Genomic DNA, 27,625 nt, shown 5'->3' with positions numbered 1-27,625 from the left:
GGATTTTGGGACCCTACGCACAGGTCATGTGGTGCAGTACCCGTCCACACCAGCAAATGGTGCTTAGATGGACAGAAAAGTGTGTAACTTTCTCTTTTAATTGTGAAATTAATTTGCATAAATAATCTCTGATTGGCTTTCTATTTCTTGCCGTCCCACCTTGTCCTTTCTTTGCAGTGTGTGGCAGCAAAGAAAAGTGCTAAAGGGGAAGAAATGATCGTGCCTTTGGAAGTCTGCCTAGCAACATGTAGCCATACACCAGTGGTGTCCAAAGTACGGCCCGGGGGCCATTTGCGGCCCGCAGGTAATTTTTTAATGGCCCCACGGCACAATCTAAAAATACAATGGAAAAAAAAATAAAAAACATAAAAAGTGGTTTAAAAGAGCAAACAGGTGAAATATAACAAGAACATTTTGCATTATTTACTCTAATAACACAAAGCTGCCGTGGAGGCTGTTTCTTTCTTTAAAAAATAATAATGAATTAAAATCAATGTCATTATGAATTATTGACCCATTCAAGGCTCCATTTACTTCACATTAAATATTCCACTTTGAGATATTTTGGGGGGAAAATGTTGCATATTTTTTGGTTGCCATTTAAAAAACAAAGTTTTTTAAAGAAGGGCCTAAAACGAACAAACAAAAAACATGAAACAACAATAAAACTTATAATTGACGGATTGATCTGAAGTTGATCTTGAGACTATTGTGGTAAAAGTTAAAAAAAAATTTGGATTTATTTTTTTAAACTTTACTGAGCAGTACCCTTTTGGATCCCCAATAATTTTAGTGGGACTTTTTTTTTTTAAGTGTCATTGCTCAAAAAAATAATGAATTTAAATCAATGTTCTTATGAGTTATTGACCTTTTTAAGACTCCAATTATTATATAATCTCAAATATTCCACTTGGGGAAAATATTGCATATTTTGTGTTTTTTTCCATTAAAAAAACACGGTTTTCCTTGACAAAAATGGCATACAACTTAAATCTTTGAAAGCGTTTTATTGACAGATAGACCTAATGTTGATCTAGAGATTTAAACCTAGAATAATAATAATAATAATAATAATCAATGACACATTTGTAATATTTATTTTGACCAAAACCTTTTGGGGTCCCCGGGATCAAGTCTGAGTGGAGGCCTAAATGTATCTTTTTTATACATATATTGTATTGGTTTTTAAAATAAAAAATATCAAAATGGCCCCCGCTTGCTTTGATTTTTCAGTGTGCGGCCCTCAGTGGAAAAAGTTTGGACACCCCTGCCATACACATATGAAGTGAAGTGAAGTGAATTATATTTATATAGCGCTTTTCTCTAGTGACTCAAAGCGCTTTTACATAGTGAAACCCAATCTCTAAGTTACATTGTGGGTAGCACACACACAATGTGCCACCCACAACGGCAGTGACTAGGATGGCGGAAGCGGGGATCGAACCAGGAACCCTCATGTTGCTGGCACGGCCACTCTAGTAAGAAAGAGCGAGTTCTGTACCTGTGTGCCCTTCACGTCCTGCAGGTGTCGCTGTGTGTCCAATTACAAAAGTTAAGACGCGTGTTTCTAAATTAAATTAATAATGCATAGTTTGTAATTATTTATGTGATGCCATTTCATTTATTCCCTCATAGTTAAAATAAGTATTGTATTATAGTTTAGGTGTCATATGAGCACCCTCTGCATGCCTGCATGTCCACTGTGATGCGGTCGTGGAAGTGAGAGGGTGGGTCGTGAGTGGAGTGGACCTCAGCCTTCTTGAAAAAGACCTCCACACATTTTGTACGTGTGTTTGCGTGTACTGTGTGTGTGTGTGTGTTGATTATTAGAGATGAAGTGTGTTTGCCTCCTGTGGGGCTGTCTGCTCTTCTCGACCGGCAGCGTGGTCCCGGTGTGCGTGGGCGAGATGTTCACGTCGCTGCTCAACGTGCGGCAGGCGATCAGCGTGGAGAGGAAGCTGATCGACGAGCTGAAGACTTACATCGATCACGAGTGGGATAGGCTGGAGGACATCAAGAGGTGACGTGTGCACACTGCAAGAAGTTATTCCACATGCAGCAATTATACTTCTTATTTTAAGTGCTAATTGAATTGATGGAAACTTTGCTCAAGTACTACAAGAATGCCTTCGATCATTTCCTCTAAAGCCGTAGTCTTCAACAAATACATACAGTACGTACATACATACAGTCGTGGTCAAAAGTTGATATACACTTGTAAAGAACATAATGTCATGGCTGTCTTGAGTTCTACAGCTCTTATTTTTTTTGTGATAGAGTGATTGGAGCACATACTTGTTGGTCACAAAAAACATTCAAGAAGTTTGGTTCTTTTATGAATTTATTATGAGTCTACTGAAAATATGACCACATCTGCTGGGTCAAAAATATACATACAGCAATGTTAATATTTGGTTACATGTCCTTAATTGCCAAGTTTCACTGCAATAAGGCGCTTTTGGTAGCCATCCACAAGCTTCTGGTTGAATTTTTGACCACCCCTCTTGACAAAATTGGTGAAGTTCAGCTAAATTTGTTGGTTTTCTGACATTGACTTGTTTCTTCAGCATTGTCCACACGTTCTAGCCTGATTTAGCCATTCCTTTACCACTTTTGACGTGTGTTTGGGGTCATTGTCCTGTTGGAACACCCAACTGCGTCCAAGACCCAACCTCCGGGCTGAGGATTTTAGGTTGTCCTGAAGAATTTGGAGGTAATCCTCCTTTTTCATTGTCCCATTTACTCTCTGTAAAGCACCAGTTCCATTGGCAGCAAAACAGGCCCAGAGCATAATACTACCACCACCATGCTTGATGGTAGGTATGGTGTTCCTGGGATTAAAGGCCTCACCTTTTCTCCTCCAAACATATTCCTGGGTATTGTGGCCAAACAGCTCCATTTTTGTTTCATCTGACCACAGAACTTTCCTCCAGAAGGATTTATCTTTGTACATGTGATTGAAAAATTGAGCTATTATTATATTAAAAATATATAACTTTTTCTTGAATTTGAAAACTTTTTTTTTTTTTTTTTTCCACTAAAGAAGGGTTCGGTGAATGCGCATATGAAACTGGTGGGGTTCGGTACCTCCAACAAGGTTAAGAACCACTGCTCTAGACAATTTTATACCGGTAGTGGTTCCCGCTCCACCGCTCCGTCAGTTTGGGGATCCTTGGCCCTAAAGTACTTTTTTTCTTAAAGTAATTAGTTGGATTTTACTACATGTTGTGGTATTTATAATTCAAAGTAAGTGTTATTTTTTCTAAGGGCAGATTTTTGGACACAGCTCTTATAATGGATGTCAGGGTTTTAAGTCACAAAATGGGTTGCTGGACAATTTTTAATTGACAATCAGAGTCAAACCTGTTTTTACTAATGACCAACCTGAAACAGCATTTCATTGCGAATGTCTTGTGCTTGCATTTTACTGAAGTAAACCGATGTCTTCCACATGAAGCTCGCCACCTAGCCCTGAGTAAAATGTGCGTAAACTCTCTCACTGTTCAACTCAGACGCATAAGCTTCTTTTTCACAAGACAAAGGAGATCTGCTTTGTAAACATTGTAAAATCAAATGTTGCCATTTTGTCAAAGTAGCTTTAATCGTCGTTCATGTTGGAAACATCAAATTGGATTGTGTCATGATCCGTGGTCCGAATCATGTTTGTTTAGGTATTTTCTGTTAGTTTTGGACTGCTTTAGTTCTTGGTTGTGCACCTGTGAGTTTGTTTTGGGTGCCATGGTCACTCATTGTGTTCACCTGTCTCTGATTAGTGCTCGCCCGCTCACCTGCTTCCCGAGCACTAATCAGAGGCATTATTTAAGTTGCCTTTGCCAGTCAATCGGCCTGGCTTCATTGTTTGCGTCACACCTATGCCACGTAAATTTTGTTTATTCCATGTCATAGTCTATGCTAAGTCTTAGCTTCCTATGTGAAAGGCACGCTTGCCTTTTTTTTGTTTTGCCTGCATTTTTTATAGTTTGGTGATTTATGTTAAATAAATCAAATCCTACCTTCACGCTGTCGTCCGGAGCCGTCCATTTTTGCATCTTGGGAGAACAACCGCGTAGCAAGCTGCGACCCAACCGTGACAGATTGTGCTATTGTGCCTAATAAAGGGTTAATTCTATAATGCAGGTTTTATTCCAAGGTGTCACACCTGCACAGTGACACCTACAGAGGCTCGCCAAACGCCATGGCCAACCCACTGGTAGCGTTCACCCTCATCAAGCGTCTGCATTCCGAGTGGCTCAATTTGGTTTACAGCCATGAAGCCTCAGAGAACGCACAAGGTAAACAGACAAACATACTTTTTAAAACAATATATGTATATTATTATTATTATTATTATTATTATTATTATAAGTAGTAGTAGTATTATCTATATATATTATTTTATTTTCATTATTATTTTTCCATTTTATAATTTTTTTCTGCACACACGCACACATCTGGTGATGATGACTCAGCCCCCCCACCCACTCTGTCCCCTGACCCGCGTCCAGCCCTCAGGTCCAGTTACGAGGAAGAAGAGGCCAACTTGCCCAAACTGGAGGACCTGCGGGGGGCCGCCAGGGCCCTGATGAGGTTGCAGGATGTGTATGCGCTCCACGTGGCCAGCCTGGCGAGTGGTCGCTTCCGGAGAGTGGCGGACGGAAAACTGGTGGACGTTTACAAACCGGCTGTGTCCGTGTCGCTGTCTGGTGATGACTGCTTCCTGGTCGGAAAGGTACATTATACAGTTGTTACATTATGCACTACAGCAGGGGAGGGACTCATATGGATCTCGCGTGAGAGAGAGGTTCGGTCAATCATTTTGCAAGGCAGTCTGCTGAAAATGATGGAAACTACCACTCTGTATAGCAACTGATGCTGTGGTCAAAGTTGGAATTGCCACAAAACACATTTTAAAGGGGAACTGCACTTTTTTGGGGAATTTTGCGTATGGCTGACAATATAAAAGACATGACGACGGATGTATTTTTTTAATGCATTTGAACTCGTAAATAAAGTCGGCTTAAAATGCAGCCCATGGCAGCTGCTGTATTCTGTCTATAAAGCCCTTAAAAACATCCACTAATGTTTTATAAACATGCTGTATGTATATATGTAATGTAGTAACAGGCACATTTATAATAACATTTAATATCTACATATTTTGCTCATTTTAAGCATACGCGGCGCAATATTTTCAAAAACCCAGTTGGCTTTTTTTTCCAACTCCATCACTGGTTATTACTCACTGCAGAATTCATGAGAACCAACGAGCATAATAAAATATCACTTACTGTACAAGGTCTACTGTCATAAGGATGCCGACTGCTAGGAGGTTCATATGTTCCCATTTAGATGAAGAATGACTCATACTGTAATTATTGTAAAGAAAAGGGGGGTGTTACCAGGCGTCTTTTCGTGTCGTTCTTACCATTTCCGGCATGAAATTGGCTTTCCCAGTGTACCAACTTCTTGGAATACGTCCTCATCCTTCTACTATCCAGGTGATAATAGGATAGGATATCACTAATAATTGGTTAATATTCACGTCACAAAATGTTAATTTAGACTTAGACTTAGACTTCCTTTTTATTGTCATTCAAATTTGAACTTTATAGTACAGATAAGAACAACATTTTGTTGCATTAGCTCACGGTGGTGCAGGATAAAAAAAATCAATGAGGTGCAGATATAAATAGCTAGATTACTGTACAGATACATATATTACACTTTTGCATATGCATCCACGTTTATGGAAGTATATTATATTGTCTTTATATTCCAGCGAGTTAATCCATTTTTGGGGGGAATTGAGGTAATTATTATGATGCGTTCAAGAGTCTTTTGGCCTGAGGGAAGAAGCTGTTACAGAACCTGGAGGTTCTGCTACGGAGGCTGCAGAACCTCTTTCTAGAGTCCAGCAGTGAAAACAGTCCTTAGTGGGGGTGTGAGGAGTCTCTGCAGATTTTCTGAGCCCTGGTCAGGCAGCGGCTTTTTGCGATCTCCTGGATAGGAGGAAGAGGAGTCCTGATGATCTTTTCCGCCATCCTCACCACTCTCTGCAGAGACTTCCAGTCTGAGGCACTGCAGGCTCCAGTCCAGACAGATGCTGTTGGTCAGTAGGCTCTCTATAGTGCCTCTGTAGAAAGTGGTGAGAATGGGGGGAGGGAGCTGTGCTCTTTTCATCCAACGCAAAAAGTGCATGCGCTGCTGAGCTCTTTTTACAAGAGCTCAGTGTGTGTGTAGGGACCAGGTCATATTTTCAGTTATCTGCACCCCCAGGAACTTGGTGCTGCTTACTATCTCCACTGCTGTGCCGTTGATGAAGAGTGGAGTGTGGCCGGACTGGTGCTTCCGGAAGTCTACGATGATCTCCTTGGTCTTGTCGACGTTCAGGACCAGGTTGTTGGTTCTGCACTAGTCAACCAGATTTTTCACCTCCTCCCTGTAGTCCATTTCGTTGTTGTCACGGATGAGGCCAACTACTGTTGTGTCGTCCGCATACTTCACAATGTGGTTAGTAGTGGACCTGGCGCAGCAGTCATGGCTCATCAATGGGAATAGCAGCGGCCTCAGTATGCAGCCCTGGGGGGAGCCGGTGCTCAGGGAGATGGCACTGGAGGTGTTGTCGCCCACTCTCACAGACTGGGGTCTGTCTGTGAGGAAGTTAAGCAGCCAGTTGCATAGGGGGGTACTGAATCCAAGGGGGTCCAGTTTGCTCACCAAGTGCTGCGGGATGATGGAGTTGAAAGCCGAGCTGAAGTCCAGAAACAACATGCGCACGTGTGTGTATGGAGTATTGTTGGCGGTATTTGGAGGGTTATTTATTGCATTAAAAAAACAAAACATCCATCCTCATGTCTTTCATAAGGATTGTGAATGGTAGGCAAAATTCCCCAAAAAGTGCACCTTTGAGATATTCTCTATCACACTCTCCTGCCACATGGTGGATAAAGTGGATGGTGCACACCTCAAATTTGTCATGTTTCATGTGTCATGTAAACCGTGACGAATGGGGCCAATGAATCCCCTTCCTACTGTATGCCAGTGCATACAGTAGCCATTGGCATAAACACTTTGTCAGGGGCGTCAAACTTGTTTTCATTTACGGTCTATTTTATTGAGGAAGTCACCTTCCTCAATGCTGCTTTTCATTTACCTGGGAAGTGGGAGCTGGGAATGACGTCACACCCGAGTTGTGAGCGTTACAGTGACGATGTCCGAAATCAAGATGGCCACATCCACGAAAGCTATATTTACGCGTGCCTTGTCTGAATATAAACAACTTATGGGAAAATATTCACTCTCTCTGCAAACTTCAAACGGGGTGGATGAAGAAGAAACACAGACACTATATATACCACATGAAATAAATGCAGTTTACACTACAGTGGCATTACCGTATACAAACGTACAACAATACTGTGACAGTCGCTCGCTGTCGTGCGGGTTCCAAGGACCACCAAGGAATGACATGTTGCGGGCAGGTTAAGACTTCTTTTATTTTTCAATAAATAAAAGTCTCTTCCGGGTTGCTTTTCAGCCTTGCCGTGTCCTGCTTTCTTCTCCGCTCCAGCTTTTCAGCTGCGTGTGTCGCCTTCCTTGGGCTCTTTTGCGCTCTCGCTCAGCATCCGCTTCTCGTTGGCTCTGTCTCTGATCTGCGCCTCTCTCCCCCACATTTCCGGCTGCCGCCCTTTTACGTGGTGTGAGAGGATTATTTAATTGTGCCCAGCTGGGCGATCCACGCACCTGGTAATATTTGCGGCGTCGATCTCGCCGCGCTACGCCTCGCCGCTTGCTCGCCGTCCACGCCTCCTCGCCGCCCTCTTGGGCCGGGCTCTGGTGTGCCCTGCCTTGCTGTCGGACTGCCGGCTCCGCCTCTCCACAAATACATTATGTATATGGCTGATTTACTGTCAAGAAAACTAATCAGAAGTTCAAAAAACTGATTTTATAGAAGCGGAAATCATTGTTTACATCCAGAGCAGCCATCTCTGAAACCAACTCGGGGGGTGAGAGTCAAAAATCCAACCTCGAGGTGCGTTCAGTTGAAATTCCGACTCGGGACTCGGAAATTCCGACTTCCCAGTACAAATGGAACGCACCATGATGTCAGGACCTCTCATGTCAGGCCTGACCTTATTTCTGTATTAGGTTCCTTTCATGCGCTTTTATTTTCATTTGACTTCCTGTTTGCCTTCACCACTCATCTGGTTTAATCGTTGTCACCCTCACCTGTCCCTGATTGGCAATCTGGACTCACCTTTTCCACGTTGCCAGTCAGCATACTTGCCAACCTTGAGACCTCCGAATTCGGGAGATGGGGGGGGGGGTGTATATATTTTCAAGTATTTCTTATATATATATATATATATATATATATATATATATATATATATATATAGTGTGTGTGTATATATATATATATATATATATATATATATATATATATATATATATATATATATATATATATATATATATATATATATATATATATATATATATATACACACTATATATATATATATATATATATATATATATATATATATATATATATATATATATATATATACACACTATAGTGTGTATATATATATATATATATATATATATATATATATATATATATATAAATAATCCGTTCATGAATGAGTATATCCGTTCGGCCACCGTGTTCAACGGAGAAGTCTGATCTACAAAATTTGCAGGCAGCATACCCCTTCCCCTTCGAGCTGTCCTGGATGAACTGAAATGATTTTTTCCAATCATTTTGGAACTTGCAAATGTATTTCTTCTCCTTACTCGTCGTCGCCATGTCTCTTCTTCGTTCTTCTGCTTCGTCTCTGTTATGTTTTTGGACATTATTACTTGCCGTAGTTTTGAAGCAATGCATGATGGGAATCCGGATGTTGTGTGTCAGTGTATTAACGTGCCGCCTGGAATAAACACACGCTGAGAAATAGCTCCGTGCCTGCCTACTTTATGGGTTATAGCAGTGGCGTGCGGTGAGGTTAATGTCTGGTGAGGCACGACTGCATCATCAAAGTCAGATTTACAAACATATGAACCTGCAGTGCAGGTGTACCTAATGTTGTGTCCCTGCGGTCGTTCGCGGCTCCTGCAGCGCGAGCATTGTTGTTTTTGCACTTTTTGGCTTCTTGTTAAGTGACTTTTTTTGGGTGGATTCGGTCTTGCACGTGGAGGGTTTGGGTGTGGGCTTTGGTTGGTGTGGCCGCGGCGCTCCCGTCGGGCGGTGCATTCTGCGGCGGAGGTGCTTGGCACCAGGAGGCGGGGTTATGAGACGAGCCTCACACAGTGCGTCTTCGCAGCAGAGTTTTATGATCGCTCAGCACTAAAAATACGTTACACACATACAGTTGTTGAAAAAATACACTGTACATTATATACCTCAGCTAACTAAACTATGGAAATGTATAATATAATTCATATAGCAATACGGTCTCACTGCACAGCAGGCCAGCAGTTAGCAGAGTCATTGCGCACAATCCATGTTGAGGCACAAATCAGTGACGTGCCTCAACCGTCTCTTCTCAGTATTTGAACGGCAAATGTGAAAATAAAAATAAAAATAATCTAAAACTGTTGAAGTTAAATGGAAAATAACTTTAGTATAATCACTGGATACAAATAACAATTTAATTATTTTTTTTTTCTTTTTACTTTTTTTTTCTTTCCATGATGGCAGGTGAGGCCGTGCCTCCCCTGCCTCTAGTGACGGCACGCCACTGGGTTATAGATAAACCTATGGATAACAGAGACATATATAATAGTCTCCTTTTCAGGTGAGAGAGGACGCTAAAGGCAGTGCCTTTAAGGCACGCCCCCAATATTGTTGTCCGGGTGGAAATCGGGAGAAATTCGGGACAATGGTTGCCCCGGGAGATTTTCGGGAGGGGCACTGAAATTCGGGAGTCTCCCGGGAAAATCGGGAGGGTTGGCAAGTATGCCAATCAGGCCCCTTTATAAACCAGCCTGTCCTGTACTCGGATCATTGTGTCTTGTTGTAACTGGTTTTGCGTGTGCTAGCGTTTTCTCTGCACTTCCCAGGTGCATGAATCCTACTGTTGTCTCTGCATTTTAGGGTTCAAGACCGACAAAGCCTAACATGGGACACAACGAATTAATGAAGTGTTTGTATACAGAGACATATTTGGCACGATCTAACAGAAAAGTTTGTAAATGGAGGTTCCTACTGTAGCTGTTGGTTTCAGGGTGTGGTTGTAGAACCTTTACACGTGTAAATGTCCTTAATTAGCATCAAATGGTATCATTGGACCTGTTAGCATAAGCAGCAATGGTGTTATTAATCAGGCTGGAGCAGCCACTTGTTGCTAGGCAGAATTACCGTAGCCTTACAGTCAGTATGTCTGCTGCTCACAGTGCCTGGAACACAACTGGATTCCCCAGCGCGCTGGTTGGAATCCAACGCGTCTTATTTCACGTGAAGATGAGTCTGCAGTACGGGGAGCATGAAGCCACAACGCCACAGCGCATTCCAGCGCAGATGTTCGGCGGTGTGATGTGTCAGGGCAGGGAGACGAGTGGAAAAGACATTCTCTCATGCTGCAAACGGTGTTTGAACAAAGATGAGGCCACGTGCACACGTACGTGCTCGCGCCCGGGGTGTTGTCAGTCAAGCAACTGCCTGCACATGTCTTAAAAGCCTTCTTTTATGACTCTTGGAGTCCATTAGGGATCCAGGGCTCTGCGCTGTTGTTTCTGCTCCACACAAGAGCAAGATGATTCTGTTTCAAATCAGAGATCATAAATTGCATGTGAACACTGAGATCAACAACAACAATATTGACTAAAGCGTCATAGTATATTATAGCCATTGATACGAGCACTTTGACGGGACGTCAAAAAGTATTTTCCGAAGTGCTGGAAAAATGAGTGTATGGAGAATTTGAGAACATTTGTCTCTGACTTTATCTTGTCTATTCATCAGTATGGTTTCAGAGAAAAAATGTCCGGAAAAAAATGGCGCTGCAATAAGATTGCAACCAATTTAGATCATAAGAAATGTACTCTCAACATTATTTTGGATTTGTTAAACGCTGTGGTTATTAAACTTTTCTTTTTTTTTTTTTTTACCAAGTACCACATCAGAATATACTTGGCTCTCCAGGTACAGTATATAATATATCAGTATGTATTATATACTGTATATATAATATATAAATATTATATATATATGTTATATATTATATTATATTGCTACTATGGTACATTTTCAGTCGACTTTATACCTGCATTATCCTTTCCATTCTTACCCTTTACATCCTTTGTACCTGAGCTACTGTGTGGAACAATTTCCCTTGTGGATCAATAAAGTTAGTCTAAGTCTAAGTACCATCATATGGCCGTTATTTTAGTCAAACTTGAATAATGCTATTCAGTAACAGTAGAAGAGGAGGTCAAACACAAATACAAATAGACAGAGTAGATATTGAAATGGGAAATTAAATCAAATTTCTGGGTGTAATAATTGATGATACAATGAACTGGAAATCTTATACAAAAATATTCAACATAAGGTGGCAAGAAATAAATTAATGAAAAAAGCTAAATATGTATTGGACAAAAAAAATCACTCTATATTCTTTATTGTTCACTACCATATCTGAGTTATTGTGTAGAAATGTGGGGAAATAACTACAAAAGTATTTGATTGATTGTTGTTTATTGAGTATGTCACAGTCAGTTCCATATAATATACATACATATATCCAATGGCAATATTATTATTTCACAAAAAATAAAATAAAATGTAATTATGATAAATGGGTTATACTTGTATAGCGCTTTTCTACCTTCAAGGTACTCAAAGCGCTTTGACAGTATTTCCACATTCACCCATTCACACACACATTCACACACTGATGGAGGGAGCTGCCATGCAAGGCGCTACCAGCACCCATCAGGAGCAAGGGTGAAGTGTCTTGCCCAAGGACACAACGGACGTGACTAGGATGGTAGAAGGTGGGGATTGAACCCCAGTAACCAGCAACCATCCGATTGCTGGCACGGCCACTCTACCAACTTCGCCACGCCGTCCCTAATTAAGAAAATGAAATGAAATTAAACATAACTCAAATGGGTAATGGGAAGAAGTATAAACTTTTTGAATCCCCCCCTTTTTTTACATAGTTCACTTTAACTAATATCCAGTTTCCTCTGAACCACATTGTATCACATTCATCTGGATCCACACAACTCGATTTGCCCAGAACAATGTGCTTACAATTCTCAATATATCATCATAAGTAAGTCATATAAGTCATTCATACTCCTATCCAAAATAAGCCGAGACTTCACAATACCAAACCAAATTATTAGATTTGTACAATTTCTTAAAACGCTCAATGTTTGAAGGGTGTTTGAGCTCATCACTCATGCTGTTCCATATTTTCATCCCACAGACTGAGACAAAAAAAGTTTTCCTTGTGTTAAGTGCTAAAGTGTGTTTATATTTTGCCGTTCCTCTGAGGTTATACTAATATTTGCAGGCAATCGATAACTTCTTGCTTTAAACCTGATAAGCCCTGTCAAATATTCTCCTAAATCAGGAAATTTTAACAGTTTTGACCTTAAAAATAAGCTATTTGTGTGCTCCTTAAACCCCACATTATGCATAATTCTAAGTGCCGTTTTTGTAAGATTGTTAAGGGATGTATGTTGGTTTTATAATTATTTCCCCAAACTTCTGCACAGTAACTTAAGTAAGGATAAATGAGTGAATAGTATAGTTGCTGGAGGGATTTTCCATCTAGCTCTTGTTGTGCTTTTGCCAGCACTCCAATGCTTCTTGATTATTTCAAATGAATATATTTATTATGTGCTTTCCAGTTTAATTTTTCATCAATTATTACATCGAGGAATATACTTTGCTCAACTTGCTCAATGTTAATCCCTTCAGTCATCAATTTTATTTGTGTATTTCTTATTTCCAAATAGAAATATATTTGTACACTTCAGTCACTAGCCAAGTTACAAAAAAAGATCAGTTAATACATGAGAACATACAAACCCTTTATGTATTGAATCAAATATAGTAAAATTACACAATATAGTGAATTTGCATCCGCTAAAATGATGTACAAACTAGCAAACTATAACCTGCTACCCAAGAATGTACAACAATTGTCTCAAAAAAAGAGGAGAAATATAACCTTGGGGAAAAATGCAACTTAAAATATGTGTATGCACGTACAACACCTCCCGAGCGCGGCGCACAGGAGGTGAACTTGGGGATGGGTCAAATGCACAGGACAAATTTCACCACACCCAGTGTGTGTGTGACCATCATTGGGACTTTAAAAAGTGGCAAAGCTACTGCCAATCTACTGGGAAATGTAGTTAAGCTATGTAGCTGATGGTGTCACTGGTGGTGGGACAGGCAGGCTCCATATTTGCTTGTGCGTTGTTGTTGTTGTTGTTGTGGGTCAGTGCAGTCGCGGGGAGACGACAAGCGCCGCTTGGAAGGGGGAAGGGAGGGGTTTAATAGCCAATGAAGTATTGCGGGGGGAGAACAAGGAACACAACAAATAACATGCACCTGGGGATAGGAAAGTAGCAATGCGGTTGGCAACACTAAATTGGCCCTAGTGTGTGAATGTGAGTGTGAATGTTGTCTGTATCTGTGTTGGCCCTGTGATGAGGTGGCGACTTGTCCAGGGTGCCCCGCCTTCCGCCCGAATGCAGCTGAGATAGGCTCCAGCACCCCCCGCGACCCCAAAAGGGACAAGCGGTAGAAAATGGATGGAAGGATGGTCATTTTAACGTGAAAAAAATTATATCGATATTACAATATTTTCTTAATTCATATCGTGTTTAAAAATCTATTGATATGTCTTACAAATTTGATATATCGCCCAGCCCTATGTGTCAAGTACCAAGTTATTTGACCCATTATTTTTTTTTAAACATTTGTTTATTGGATTTTTGACATATAAAGTCTAGAAATACAACTAAACACGTTATTTTTTCTCCCCCAAACAAGTGACCCACAAAAAGTATATATCAAATAATAAACTAAAAAAAAAACAACACATAAATAACATGCGTCAGTCAAATATTGACATGAAGCCACAGACAACTGCTCTCTTAAAATGTCCCCAATATGGTGCAACAATACACAAAAGCATACAAAAGGCTAATCAATTATCCACTTTTCAACTACCAAGTTATTTGACTCTTAAGGTGTTCAGCTGCGAAAATTGGCTTAAAAAAGTTAGCACGCTAACGTTAGCATGTGTCGAGTACCAAGTTATATGAGTCTAAGGCGTTCAGCTGCAAAATTGCCTGAAAAAGGTAGCATGTTAATGTTAGCAATGCTACCTGAGCCTGAGCCAATCAGTGGCCACGGTATTTTGGACTCGTCTAAAGGCCAATACTACAGTAGTATTGGAATTTTTAGTTCATTTAGCCATTTCTATGCTTGAAAATGCTTAATTTAGGGCAACATTACATAAAATATGGTTTGTTACTGATAAAACAAAGCTAAGATATTGATGATGTGTCCAGATAGTTTAGCATATATTGATTGGCTTAGATTGCATTGGTTTTAGTATTTTTAATGTACAAAATGTATCAACGTGGCCCCTTCAATTTTTCGGAAAAAAGTTTGGACACCCCTGATTAAAAGGATTTACTCCAGATGTGGGTTTTTCTGTGACACCACCACGGAAAGGGGGGAAAAGTGCGATGATAACCATAGAAGCATGTCAACATATTAGTGTCTCGACACAGGTGGCATACGAGCAGGAGGACTACTACCACTCGGTTCCATGGCTGGAGGAGTCGGTGCAGCTCTTCAGGGGCCCGGGAGGAGAGTGGAGCCCTGAGAACGAGGGCACGCTGGAGGACGCCCTGGACCACCTGGCTTTCTCTCACTTTAAAGTAACCCGGGACACTTGTAAAAACTGTACCGCGGTCCTCTGATTGTCTGTCATTGTTTCAGACGGGGAACATCTCCCACGCTCTCAGTCTGTCTCAGGAGTTGCTGCATCATGGTAATCGCTTTCAAAAACACCTGATCAATGTTCCTTAATCACACCTGTTCACCTTTCAGACCCGATGAATGGAAGGGTCTTGGAAAACGTTGAGAAATACGAGCGGTTACTGATAGCAAGGCCGCCCGCGTCGCTCCGTGACCGAGGCCTGACGAGACCCACGTCCAAATATTTAAGAACCAGGGACTCTTACGAGAGACTGTGCCAGACCCGAAGCTCTCAGGTAAACTTTGCTTCCCACCCATATGACTCAAGCAATTATGCAATACAGATTAGAAATAATCTGTTCCAGGGTCAAACTGTTGCCATCATAAAATATTTATCAGCAGAACCACAGACTGTTCTGCGACTACTTCACCAACGGGAGCCCGGCGCTGACGCTGATGCCTGTAAGACGGGAAGTGCTGAGCCTGCGGCCGTACGTGGTCAGGTACCACGACTTCATCACAGACGCGGAGTCTGACGACATCAAGACCCTCGCCAAGCAGGGAGTAAGTACTTTTTTTCATTATTCATTTGGTTCAACCTGTGTCTCTATTGTTCCCACTTAGCAGTACTCTTTGGGTCACTTCAATATAGTACTTATTTTTGGCGGCCATGTTTGGTTTTGTTTGTCTTGCAGCGAACACACAAAGCCTGATCGGATTTATGGATACATACTTTTCTGAGTCGAATTGAACTGAATCAGCTTGTGGGTTTAGGGATTTCACATGTGCAATATTAGAAATACTGTCATTAAATTCCGCCATGGAACTTTTGTACCATAAAAGTGCGTTCGGGAACCAACCGCATTGCTACTTTCCGTCAAATGAACAAACAGCAAAAATAAAGTATTGTTTATCATGCAAGTTCTCAACTGAAGGGTCATTTTACTTCACTAGTGGATGCAGCAATGTACATAAACAGGATTATTTTGCCACTTGTTGCTAGGCAGTATTTGAGAGCACAATGATTCATTGCCCGACCCATTGGCTGATGAATATACTTTTATTCTGTAGTAGGTACTGACCGAAGTCTGCTGGTGTTCTGTCGAAATAAGCTCCTCGTCAAAATGAGCTACCAAACATTTTCTCGCGTTAAATACCCATCAAAATGAGCTACCGCAAAAAAGAGCAGACGAAATATAAACATTTTAAATCTAGTGAAATGATCTGGCTTTGCAGCTAGTTAATTTTACTTGATAAAACTAAACTAAAATGTCTATATCTAGAAATTAGCAGAGCTTTTAAGCTAGAAATAAGTATTTTATTCTTAAAATAAGCAATATTCAACTTGCAATTGTTAAATTAAGCATCCTCAAGATGTTGCAGAATCTTTAAACAAGATTTTATATGTGGGGGAAAAAACAAAATAACATACCGTATTTTCTGCACTATAAGGTGCACCTAAAGACCTCCAATTTTCTCAAAATCTGACAGTGCGCCTTATAATCCGGTGCGCCTTATATATGGACCAATAGCCACAACAGGTCTCGCAACTACGGGATGCATAACGTAACCCCAGCCTCTACTGTAGCGTCTATTCTATGCGCCTTATAATGCGGTGCGCCTTATATATGAACAAAGTTTTTTAAAATAGGCCATTCATTGAAGGTGCGCCTTATAATCCTGTGCGCCTTATAGTGCGGAAAATACGGTATTTGAACAGTTATTTCTCAGTGTTAACATTTTTAAACTACAATAGACAAAATATAATTTTTCATGCTAAAATTATGATCAATGATGTAAAGTCAGTGACTAAAAATAAGTAAATGACTCTTAAACTAGGTACATTTCTAGAAATAAAATGTCACTTCCTGTCAACTCTCGGAGAAGAGTTAGCTGGCATCTTCGAACTGCTTCAGATACGGTGCGAGGCACAGATTCGCTGAAATAGGGCGAATTGGTAGAGCGGTTAGCCTCAAGCTAACAACCCCCACCGCAATTCAAAGCGGTTGCCTCGTAAACAGAAGCTACACTGAGATTGTACGGCAAGAGTTCAAAGCTGTTTTAAAGTGTTACCGACCACACAGAGTGATCTCAGTTAAGCAATATGTGAAGGTAGGCAAACACAAACGTCTACAAAGCTAAAAATATCTTGTGGCGTACCACAGGGATCAATACTGGGAACAAAATTGTTCAATCTAGACAAAAACGACATTTGTAAAGTTATACAATACTTTTTTTTTAAAATTATTTGCAGACAATACAAATGAATTTTGTTCAGGAGAGAACACACAGAAGCTAATACAAATAATAACAGAAGAAATTAACAAATTAAAAAGATGGTTTGACCAAAACAGACTATACTTAAACCTCAGTAAAACTAAAATAGTATAAGCGAAAGTCAAACACAAATACAAATAGACAGAGTAGATATTGAAAGATTAAATAAAATCAAATTTTTGGGTGTAATAATTGATGATAAAATAAACTGGAAATCTCATTTGAAAATATACAACATAAGGTGGCAAGAAATACATCAATAATGAGTAAAGAAAAATATGTATTGGACAAAAAAACCTCCATATTCTCTACTGTTCACTAGTGTTACCATATCTGAGTTATTGTGTAGTAATATGGGGAAATAACTACACAAGTACACTTCAGTCGCTAACTGTGTTATAAAAGACGTCACTTAGAATAATACATAATGGAATCAAAAATATTGAAATTACACGATATAGTGAATTTGCAAACTGCTAAACTTATGTACAAAGCAAACTATAACCTGCTACACAAGAACGCACAACAATTATTCTAAAAAAAAGAGGAGAAATATAACTTCAGAGAAAAATGTAACTTAAAACATTTGCACGCACGTACAACACTTAAAACCTTTAGCATATCTGTATGTGCAATTAAATTATGGAATGATTAAGTAAAGAAATCAAACAAAGTACTAATATGATACAGTTTAAGAAACTGTTCAAACTTAAAGTGTTTACAAATTACAAAGAAGAAGAAGAACCATGATTAAAAAAATTAAATTTATTGATAATCTTATTCATTTCACTGTATAAAATACAGCTTACTTTATTTTTTATTTTTTATTTATTTATGTATTTATTTATTTTTAGAGTTCTATTAGGTATGGAATAAATTGTGTACAAATTGAGAACAGGAAGTGAACACAAGTGTTACCAATTGCTATGTAATGGAAAAGAAGTATGATTAAATAAGCTCTGCTTCTTCCTACCTTTTCGAACATGCTGTAAAGAGAAACTGGAAATTGTGATGTATAATGTTTGAAACAAACTCAAACCATAAACCAATGTACCCATCCCTAATACTGTATATTAAAAAGAGAAAAACTTAAGGATTATATCAGAGGACTATTTTACATATTCTTCTCAATAAACTTTAATTTCACAGTTGGTTTAGGGCTCTGTATTAAATATAAACACATGTTTTGGATTTAATATCGCACCCCTGAATCAGGGTAACCACTACACTCCCTTGTGATGCTGTTGCCATGGAAACCGCTGCTATTTATTTTATTTTTATAAATCAAACTCCAGCTGAATGAAAGCGTCCAGAACAAACCATTGGCAACAAGTAGTGGGTCACATTGCAGCACATGATGAGGTGATGATAATAAAGTTGAGGAAGAGACGTTCTCGTCTGCACTCTTGTCAAGAAGGAAAAGGGGAAAAAAATTGCTTTCAAGGTTTTCCAGCTGGAATCTGCCATCTGCTTTGTCGCATTTCCTTGAAAAGTAGAAAAAGACTTAACATATTTGGCACTTCCTGTGACTTTCAATATAAGTCCATTCAGACATAGATTGAATTTAGGTTTGCACGCAAACACATCTACGCATCACATGGTTCGATGTTTCTCTTCCCTCAAGCTCCTCACTCTTCGACAGCATTTGTGAGGTACACACGACCAATTTCAGCAACTATAGCATGGCATGTACATTAGTGGCGTTAGTCGACGTCATCATCTAATTACTAGTGTGCCGTGACATACAGTCTGGTGTGCCGTGGGAGATTATGTAATTTCCCCTATTTGGGGTAAAAATATTTTTTGCAAACCAGTAATTATAGTCTGCAAATAATTTGCCGTTGTTGAGTGTTGGTGCCGTCTAGAGCTCCGCAGTGTAACCGTGTTATACTCTTCCATACCAGTAGGTGGCAGCCGGTAGCTAATTGCTTTGTAGATGTCTGGAACACGTCTTGTGAGACGACAAGGGTTTGTCATCATATCTAATGCTTAAACCAAAAATAAACAAAAGGTGAGTGCCCATAAGAAAATGCATTGAAGCTTAGAGAAGGCTATGCAGAACGAAACTAAAACCTAACTGGCTACAAAGTAAATAAAAACAGAATGCTGGACGACGGCAAAGACTTACTGTGGAGTAAAGACAGCGTCCACAAAGTACATCGGAACATTACATGACAATCAACAATGTTTCCACAAAAAAGCATAGCAACAACTTATAGTTTTGATTGCTAAAACAAAGCAGATGCTGGGCAATAGCGCTTAAGGAAGACATGAAACTGCTACAGGAAAACATCAACAAAACAGGAAAAGCCACCAAAATAAGAGCGCAAGACAAGAACTAAAACACTACACACAGGAAAACAGCAAAAACTCAAAGTAAGTCATGGTGTGATGTGACAGGTCGTGACAGTACACCTACTTTGAGACAAGAGCTATAGTGATGCATGGTTGGTTATGGTTTAAAGTCGTATCCAACAATTGCGACAACGACTTTTTACTGTCAACTGAGTTTCGTTTTTAATGATTTCTGCTGGTGGTGTGCCTCCACATTTTTTCAACGCAAAAAGCGTGCCTTGGCTCAAAAAAGTTTGAAAAACACTGATCTAATTTACACAATTGGCCATGGATGCAGATACAGTATGTAGTAAGGGATGCAAAATCGAGGAAATTTAGAAATAAATTACCACCTCTTAGATATCAGTATAAACTGTGGCTGCATATGTACTTGCATATAATCAGTGTCATTTAAACTGTAATCTTATATTAGGGCGTGCAGGTTTGCCATATTAACTCATTGGTTGATCAGTCAGATGCTATTTCCTTAATAAACACAACTGTCATTTCAACTTTAATGATATCAGAAATAGAGATGCTCCAATCGATCGACCGTCGATCAGTATTTGCTAATTTCCGTGGAAAAAGTGTGTTATCGGTCGATGTCGATTAATGCCTTTCAATGCCGATCACAAAAGTCGATCCCCGGCTAACAGCTGACCGTTTATGTCCACAGTGCGCAACTGCTTCCCTAAATTAATAATCATCACCTCAATTAAACTACATTTCTTACAAGTACCAATATCGTTGGAGGACGAGGCTAACTATGTTACACACCGAGTAAGAGCAAGCAGGGGCTGACAAGAAGGCATGCTAATCGCTAAACTAGCTGCTAAGCTATCTTGAAACAACACAAGGAATTAAAACTGCAAACGCAGTGGCCTTGTGGTTGGAGTGTCCGCCCTGAGATTGGTAGGTCGTGAGTTCAAACCCCGGCCGAGTCATACTAAAGACTATAAAAATGGGACGCATTACCTCCCTGCTTGGCACTCAGCATCAAGGGTTGGAATTGGGGGTTTTATCACCAAAATAATCACCGAGCGCGGCCACCGCTGCTGCTCACTACTCCCCTGACCTCCCCTGGGGTGGAACAAGGGGATGGGTCAAATGCAGAGGATAATTTCACCACACCTAGTGTGTGTGTGACTATCAGTGGTACTTTAACTTTAACTTTAAACCACCAAACTTTCAGGAAGATCGGGTAGTTAATGACTGTCAAGGGGGCAATCTTGGTGTTAAAAGGCCGAACAGAAATGCTAACACTCGCATGCTAACAGAATGCGTCAGGAACAAAGTTATGACTCTGAGGCATACAGCTAAAAAAGTTAGCATATTAGCAGTTAGCATGTGTAAAGTACCATGTCATATGAATTTGAGGTTTTTGGCTGAAAAATTGGCTAAAATAAAAGTTAACATGCAGGTTTAACAACCAGACAATGTGCAGAAAAAAGTCGGCACTTCCCTGCCTCGAGGTTGCAAGTTCGTGTTCCCTAGGATGTGGAAAGACAGGCAGGAAAAGCAGCGTGCAGGCAAGAGTCTTTTAATCCACAAAGAACAATGCAAAAACTCCAAAAAGGAGACTGCGTGAACGGGCATCTATGGGCCACTCAAAGCAAAATACAAAGTAGCAAACAAAAACTTACTGTCATCAAGTGCGACTGCATCGAACATAACTTGTCGCTCATAGCGAACAAAGTTCTGTTGAGTGGCAAAACCTTGTATATAAAGTAGAGATGTCCGATCATATCGGGCTGCCGATATTATCGGCCGATAAATGCTTTAAAATGTAATATCGGAAATTATCGGTATCGGTTTCAAAAAGTAAAATTTATGACTTTTTAAAACGCCACTGTACGGAGTGGTACACGGACGTAGGGAGAAGTACAGAGCGCCAATAAACCTTAAAGGCACTGCCTTTGCGTGCCGGCCCAATCACATTATATCTACGGCTTTTCACACACACAAGTGAATGCAAGGCATACTTGATCAACAGCCATACAGGTCACACTGAGGGTATAAACAACTTTAACACTGTTACAAATATGCGCCACACTGTGAACCCACACCAAACAAGAATGACAAACACATTTCGGGAGAACATCCCGTAACACAACATAAACACAACAAAACAAATACCCAGAACCCCTTGCAGCACTAACTCTTCCGGGACGCTACAATATACACCCTTCGATCCCTTTTTGAGTCAGAATCGCAACAAATAATCGCGATTTGGATGCAAATATATTCTCTATAAATACATCAAATAATTACTTTATACATGTAATCGGTATCAGCCAAACTCACTCAAGGATGATCACTATGGGAACCAGCAGCATAACTGATCGGAACAATTAGAACATCAATAAAACATCACACACACTCTTAGGACAAGCCTAAGTAAGATTTGCAAAACCGTTAGCAGAAATGACACTTTCAAAGTAAAAGCTTTAAAAATACAGTAGGAGTCTCCGCATGAATGTGGAGAATTCCTAACAAAAAGCGCCAAATCTATCTGTGGATATTTAAATGTATCCAGAGCAGGCTACCCCAAATAAACCTCTTTTTAATGACTTTTTTAAAAAAAACAATCATTAGGATCTTTGACTAGCGTAAACATATCGCTTCACTTTACATTGGCCATTTTATATGAGCTAAAAATCAAAAGGTATGGCAAAACCTTAATTTGACATTGAATACAAAATAGGAATAAAAGTGTTACGGTTGCAGTCGATGGCGTGATCCCAGGTTGCAGAGAATGCAGGCGGTGTGCAAGTCGAAGGTACCAAGCAGAGTATCCAGAACAAAGAACATTGGCGTTGGACGAGCAGTCAACATTGGAAATGCAAAAGATAGCAAAACAATGTAAAGCAAGGCAAGGAAAGTAAAAAAAAAAACACAAGAAGGCACAAGACGATCACTCCAACAATGAACCAGCGTCAGTGGCCGATAAACCCTCCTGATTGGCAAACAGGGACAGGTGAGGAGAACAGGCTTCAGAAGCAATAGTGAAGTCACAGAAAGACAGGAAGAGGAACCCAAATAAGAGCGATGGACAGGAACAAACACTAAACACTGGAAAAATAACACCAAGGTCCAAAACAGTCATGATGGATCATGACAAAAACTGAAGGAAGACATCCCCTCAGTCAATCCCTGCATTACACAGGTGTCCCAAAACTTTTGTCAGCATAGCCAACATTGTTTTGACTTTAAAAAGGGAATTTGTTTCCTATAGTAATGCGGATGTTTACAGTTAACTGTATGTTTTACTTACTGATCCACTCCCTCCCTCTGTGTGTGTATGAAAGTATAGCCAGACAGATCCTCCAACCAGGACCTCCGTGCAGGACGGGGTTGCTTTAAGGATGGAGGAATATATTATAAAACAAATTCTTGGCCAGGCAACACAAATGATCCTCCTAGGTTCTGCTGGCACGCGCTCTCACCTTGCTTCTTCATCTGTACGCCGTTTGTTCCAATGAAAGCTTTTTTTACCGGCTAATGTATGTTGGCGTTTCTCGGCTATCACACTCGAGTTCCTAGAAGTGCTGTAGGTTTTGGCACTGCTGAGTGGGTTTTCCACACTTTTGCTTTCTTCACACAGGGGGTTTGAAAAAATAAATAAATAAATAATTTTAAAAAAAGGACCGAAGAGCTAATATGTTTGTGCAAAAACCTTGCTTCACTTTTATTGTCTGCTAATTGTAGAGCGTGGCACCGCTTCACGCCTTGACCCTTTCACTTCATCACAGATGATTGCAAGGCAAGCCCAGAACATCTGGAGACTTTTGGCCGCTGTCAGAACTTGTGGCTTAATGTAAATTTGAAGCATTAATTATCATAAATTTCACATGTGGCAGCTTTGGGAAAGGCTTTTCCATGCCAAGGCCTGACGCCGCCTGGATTTTCGGTCGTCTGCCATCTCATCCTGTGGTGATCCATCTGTGCTTGCAATGTCAGGCGTAATATGATATTTATTTATTTATTTTTGCTCTTTGCTGTCAAGTTGAGAAGATCCGTTGTGGCAGCTGGAGAAAAACAAGCCACGGCAGACTATCGCATCAGCAAGAGGTACTGTATGTTTTTTTTTTAAATAATGTGGTCATTTGGGGGAATTTAACGCTCAATCAATTAGTTACATGAATTGATTAATTGGTATTTTTACAAATACTATTTTTAATCAAGCTTTGTAATAGTTGATGATAATAATTCATAATTAAAAAACCCTTTCTGAACTAAAAAAAAAAAAATGTGTCAACTGAATAATTACAGTTGAATACTGCTATCCACTGTGGCTCGGGTCCGGAGACCCTCAGCTAAGTTACGCAAATAATGGATGCTCCAGTAAATGCTCGCCACTAATGACTGATAATGAAAGAAAATGATGACAATTGCTGTGCTTTACAGTAAAGACAATATGGTCAAAATGAAAGTGCTCAAACCTCATTCAGGATTTGGGTTCAGTTTAGGGGCTATTTTGGTTAACAGACTATTTCTAGTCTTGTACCCATCACTGCTAATCATGCTTTCACTCCCTCTTTTATAGATAGTGCCTTTTTAGGATGTCTGGGAATCATTAAAGATGTAAACGTTGACAACACTTTTGCCTCTTTACAGCAACTTTGTGATACATATTTACTCCCTAATCAACGCTTTTTTTTTAGATATCTACAGATCCGCAGTTTTGTTCCTCATACTTTCATCATGTTTCCAGATTTATCGACTGACACAGTTTTAGATGTGTTTCTGACACCGCTTCCAACTTTAGAAGGATCAATTACACATATTTTTAACCAAATTTTACATTTAAAATTCAATTAGGTCACACTGGGAGAATGACTTAGAACTGACCTGAGGATAGCTGGACAAAGATTTTAAGTTGAGTTCATAAGTCTTCTATTTGTGCAAGACACAGCCTCATCCAATGCAAGGTAATAATAAATCGTACTTATTATACCAAGGTTCGACTAGCTAAGATGTATGACGGAATATCTGAATTGTGTGATCGGTGCTAACAGTCTCCAGCTAATTTAATACGTATGTTTTGGCTTTGCCCATCCCTGAACAGCTGTTGGAAGGAAACTTTTAACACTTTGTCTGTGGTCACTTACGGAAGGATTAAACCGAAGCCTCTAAGACTATTTAGCGTAGCCCCTCAGTCATCTACTTTTAGCAAATCCAAAAGGTATCTTGTAGCATTCACTACTTTGTTGGCAAGAAGACACATTATGTTAAAGTGGAAGGCAACAGCCCCTCCTTGCCACACCCGCTGGATTAAAGATATTCTGTATTTTCTCAAACTGGAGAAGATTAGGGTGACATTGAATTGTTGTTCTGCAAAGTTTCAAGAACTGCGGGGTGCCTTTCAGCGATATGTAGGAGAAACGGATCTCCAAATTATCCCTGATTGAAAAACAACTGGGATGTGGGTGATTGATGAGCCTTGTGTGTGCTTGTTGGTTGTTATATCTCTCTAAGGCCATTCAGGAATGCAGCTGTCTGTGGTTTTATGTTGACATCTGTCTGTGGTTCCTTTTTTTCCCTCTTTTTGTTTATTTTTTTTATGTTTTTAATTTATTTATTATAAATGATATTGCTATTATTTTCTCTTTTTTAGTATCATTATATATTTATATACACAGCCGTGGTAAAAAGTTTACATACACTTGTAAAGAACATAATGTCATGGCTGTCTTGAGTTTCCAATCATTTCTTCAACTCTTATTTTTTTGTGATAGAGTGATTGGAGCACATACTTGTTGGTCACAAAAACATTCATGAAGTTTGGTTCTTTTATGAATTTATTATGGGTCTACTGAAAATGTGACCAAATCTGCTGGGTCAAAAGTATACATACAGCAATGTTAATATTTGGTTACATGTCCCTTGGCAAGTTTCACTGCAATAAGGCGCTTTTGGTAGCCATCCACAAGCTTCTGGCAAGCTTCTGGTTGAATTTTTGACCACTCCTCTTGACAAAGTTGGTGCAGTTCAGCTAAATTGTTTTACTTTTGACCACGACTGTATGTGTGTGTGTGTGTGTGTTTGTGTGTGTGTGTGTGTGTGTGTGTGTGTGTGTGTGTGTGTGTGTGTGTGTGTGTGTGTGTGTGTGTGTGTGTGTGTGTGTGTGTGTGTGTGTGTGTGTGTGTGTGTGTGTGTGTGTGTGAGTGTGTTACAGGCCAAAAGTTTGGACACACCTTCTCATTCAATGCGTTTTCTTTATTTTGATGACTATTTACATTGTCGATTGTAACTGAAGGCATCAAAACTATGAATGAACACATGTGGAGTTACGTACTTAACAAAAAAGGTGATTAACTCAAAACATGTTTTATATTCTAGTTTCTTCAAAATAGCCACCCTTTGCTCTGATTACTGCTTTGCACACTCTTGGCATTCTCTCGATGAGCTTCATGCACACCTGTGAAGTCAAAACCATTTCAGGTGACTACCTCTTGAAGCTCTTCAAGAGAATGCCAAGAGTGTGCAAAGCACGTATGTATGTATATATGTATATGTGTGTGTACAGCTCCACTAATGGACATTGGAGTGTTACTTTCAAAGGCAAAATTAAAGTATTGATAGAAACATAATTTTATATGGGACTTTATTGTATTATATGTATAGTACATGTTCCAAAAAGAAAAAAGCATAAAACACCACCAGAATTAGAGATATTACAAGTCAAAGTGATGAAGCTTAGTGTTACGCTCATGACTTGGTGTAACTAAACATTACCCTATAAGATGAAGGCAATTGCATTTTATTGATATTTTAAATGAATTCAATGTTTATAAATGAATATTTAAATATACTAAATGAAAAAAGGGAATACATATTCAAAATTAGATCATTAAAGGCCTACTGAAATGAATTTGTTTTATTTAAACGGGGATAGCAGATCTATTCTATGTGTCATACTTGATCATTTCGCGATATTGCCATATTTTTGCTGAAAGGATTTAGTATAGAACAACGACGATAAAGATTGCAACTTTTGGTATCTGATAAAAAAAAGGCTTGCCCCTACCGGAAGTAGCGTGACGTAGTCAGTTGAACATATACGCAAAGTTCCCTATTGTTTACAATGATGGCCGCATGAAGTGAGAGAGATTCGGACCGAGAAAGCGACAATTTCCCCATTAATTTGAGCGAGGATGAAAGATTTGTGGATGAGTAAAGTGCAAGTGAAGGACTAGTGGGGAGTTGAAGCTATTCAGATAGGGAAGATGCTGTGAGAGCCGGGGGTGACCTGATATTCAGCTGGGAATGACTACAACAGTAAATAAACACAAGACATATATATACTCTATTAGCCACAACACAACCAGGCTTATATTTAATATGCCACAAATTAATCCTGCATAAAAACACCTGCGTGTTTGTTACGCTAGCTCCTAGCTCCTCTGCTAGCTCCTAGCTCCATAGAACACGCCAATACAATTCAAACACCTGATCAACACACACAATCACTCAGCCCAAAAGACCGTTCACCTAACCCAAGGTTCATAAAGCTTATATATTTTTAAAAAGTTACGTACGTGACGCGCACATACGGTCAAGCTATCAAATGTTTAGCAGCCAAGGCTGCATACTCACGGTACCTGATATTCAGCTGGGAATGACTACAACAGTAAATAAACACAAGACATATATATACTCTATTAGCCACAACACAACCAGGCTTATATTTAATATGCCACAAATTAATCCTGCATAAAAACACCTGCGTGTTTGTTATGCTAGCTCCTAGCTCCTATGCTAGCTCCTAGCTCCATAGAACACGCCAATACAATTCAAACACCTGATCAGCACACACAATCACTCAGCCCAAAAGACCGTTCACCTAACCCAAGGTTCATAAAGCTTATATATTTTAAAAAAGTTACGTACATACGCAAAAAAAAGTTGCGCACATACGGTCAAGCGATCAAATGTTTAGAAGCCAAAGCTGCATACTCACAGTAGCACGTCTGCGTCTTTGTCATCCAAATCAAAGTAATCCTGGTAAGAGTCTGTGTTGTCCCAGTTCTCTACAGGCGTCTGTGTATC

The 27,625-nt window shown here is 39.8% G+C and overlaps 1 protein-coding gene across 1 annotated transcript in view; it reads left to right on the top strand.

Annotated features, from left to right (window-relative positions):
• The first annotated feature begins 1,807 nt into the window (after positions 1-1,807).
• p4ha3 (prolyl 4-hydroxylase, alpha polypeptide III) overlaps positions 1,808-27,625 on the top strand; it is a 40,834-nt gene continuing 15,016 nt past the window's right edge. Inside the window, exons 1-8 of the mRNA XM_062060408.1 lie at positions 1,808-2,020; positions 4,138-4,292; positions 4,506-4,729; positions 14,773-14,922; positions 14,984-15,035; positions 15,095-15,258; positions 15,362-15,526; positions 23,580-23,644. Coding sequence (XP_061916392.1) covers positions 1,833-2,020; positions 4,138-4,292; positions 4,506-4,729; positions 14,773-14,922; positions 14,984-15,035; positions 15,095-15,258; positions 15,362-15,526; positions 23,580-23,644 — 1,163 coding nt within the window. The 5' untranslated portion in view covers positions 1,808-1,832. The remainder of the gene's footprint in view (positions 2,021-4,137; positions 4,293-4,505; positions 4,730-14,772; positions 14,923-14,983; positions 15,036-15,094; positions 15,259-15,361; positions 15,527-23,579; positions 23,645-27,625) is intronic.

The sequence above is a fragment of the Entelurus aequoreus genome, linkage group LG10, assembly GCF_033978785.1.
Source record: "Entelurus aequoreus isolate RoL-2023_Sb linkage group LG10, RoL_Eaeq_v1.1, whole genome shotgun sequence".
NCBI classification, from domain to species: Eukaryota; Metazoa; Chordata; class Actinopteri; order Syngnathiformes; family Syngnathidae; genus Entelurus; species Entelurus aequoreus.
The sequence above is the reverse complement of the archived record's forward strand: the minus strand, read 5'-3'. Positions and strand labels throughout refer to the sequence as shown.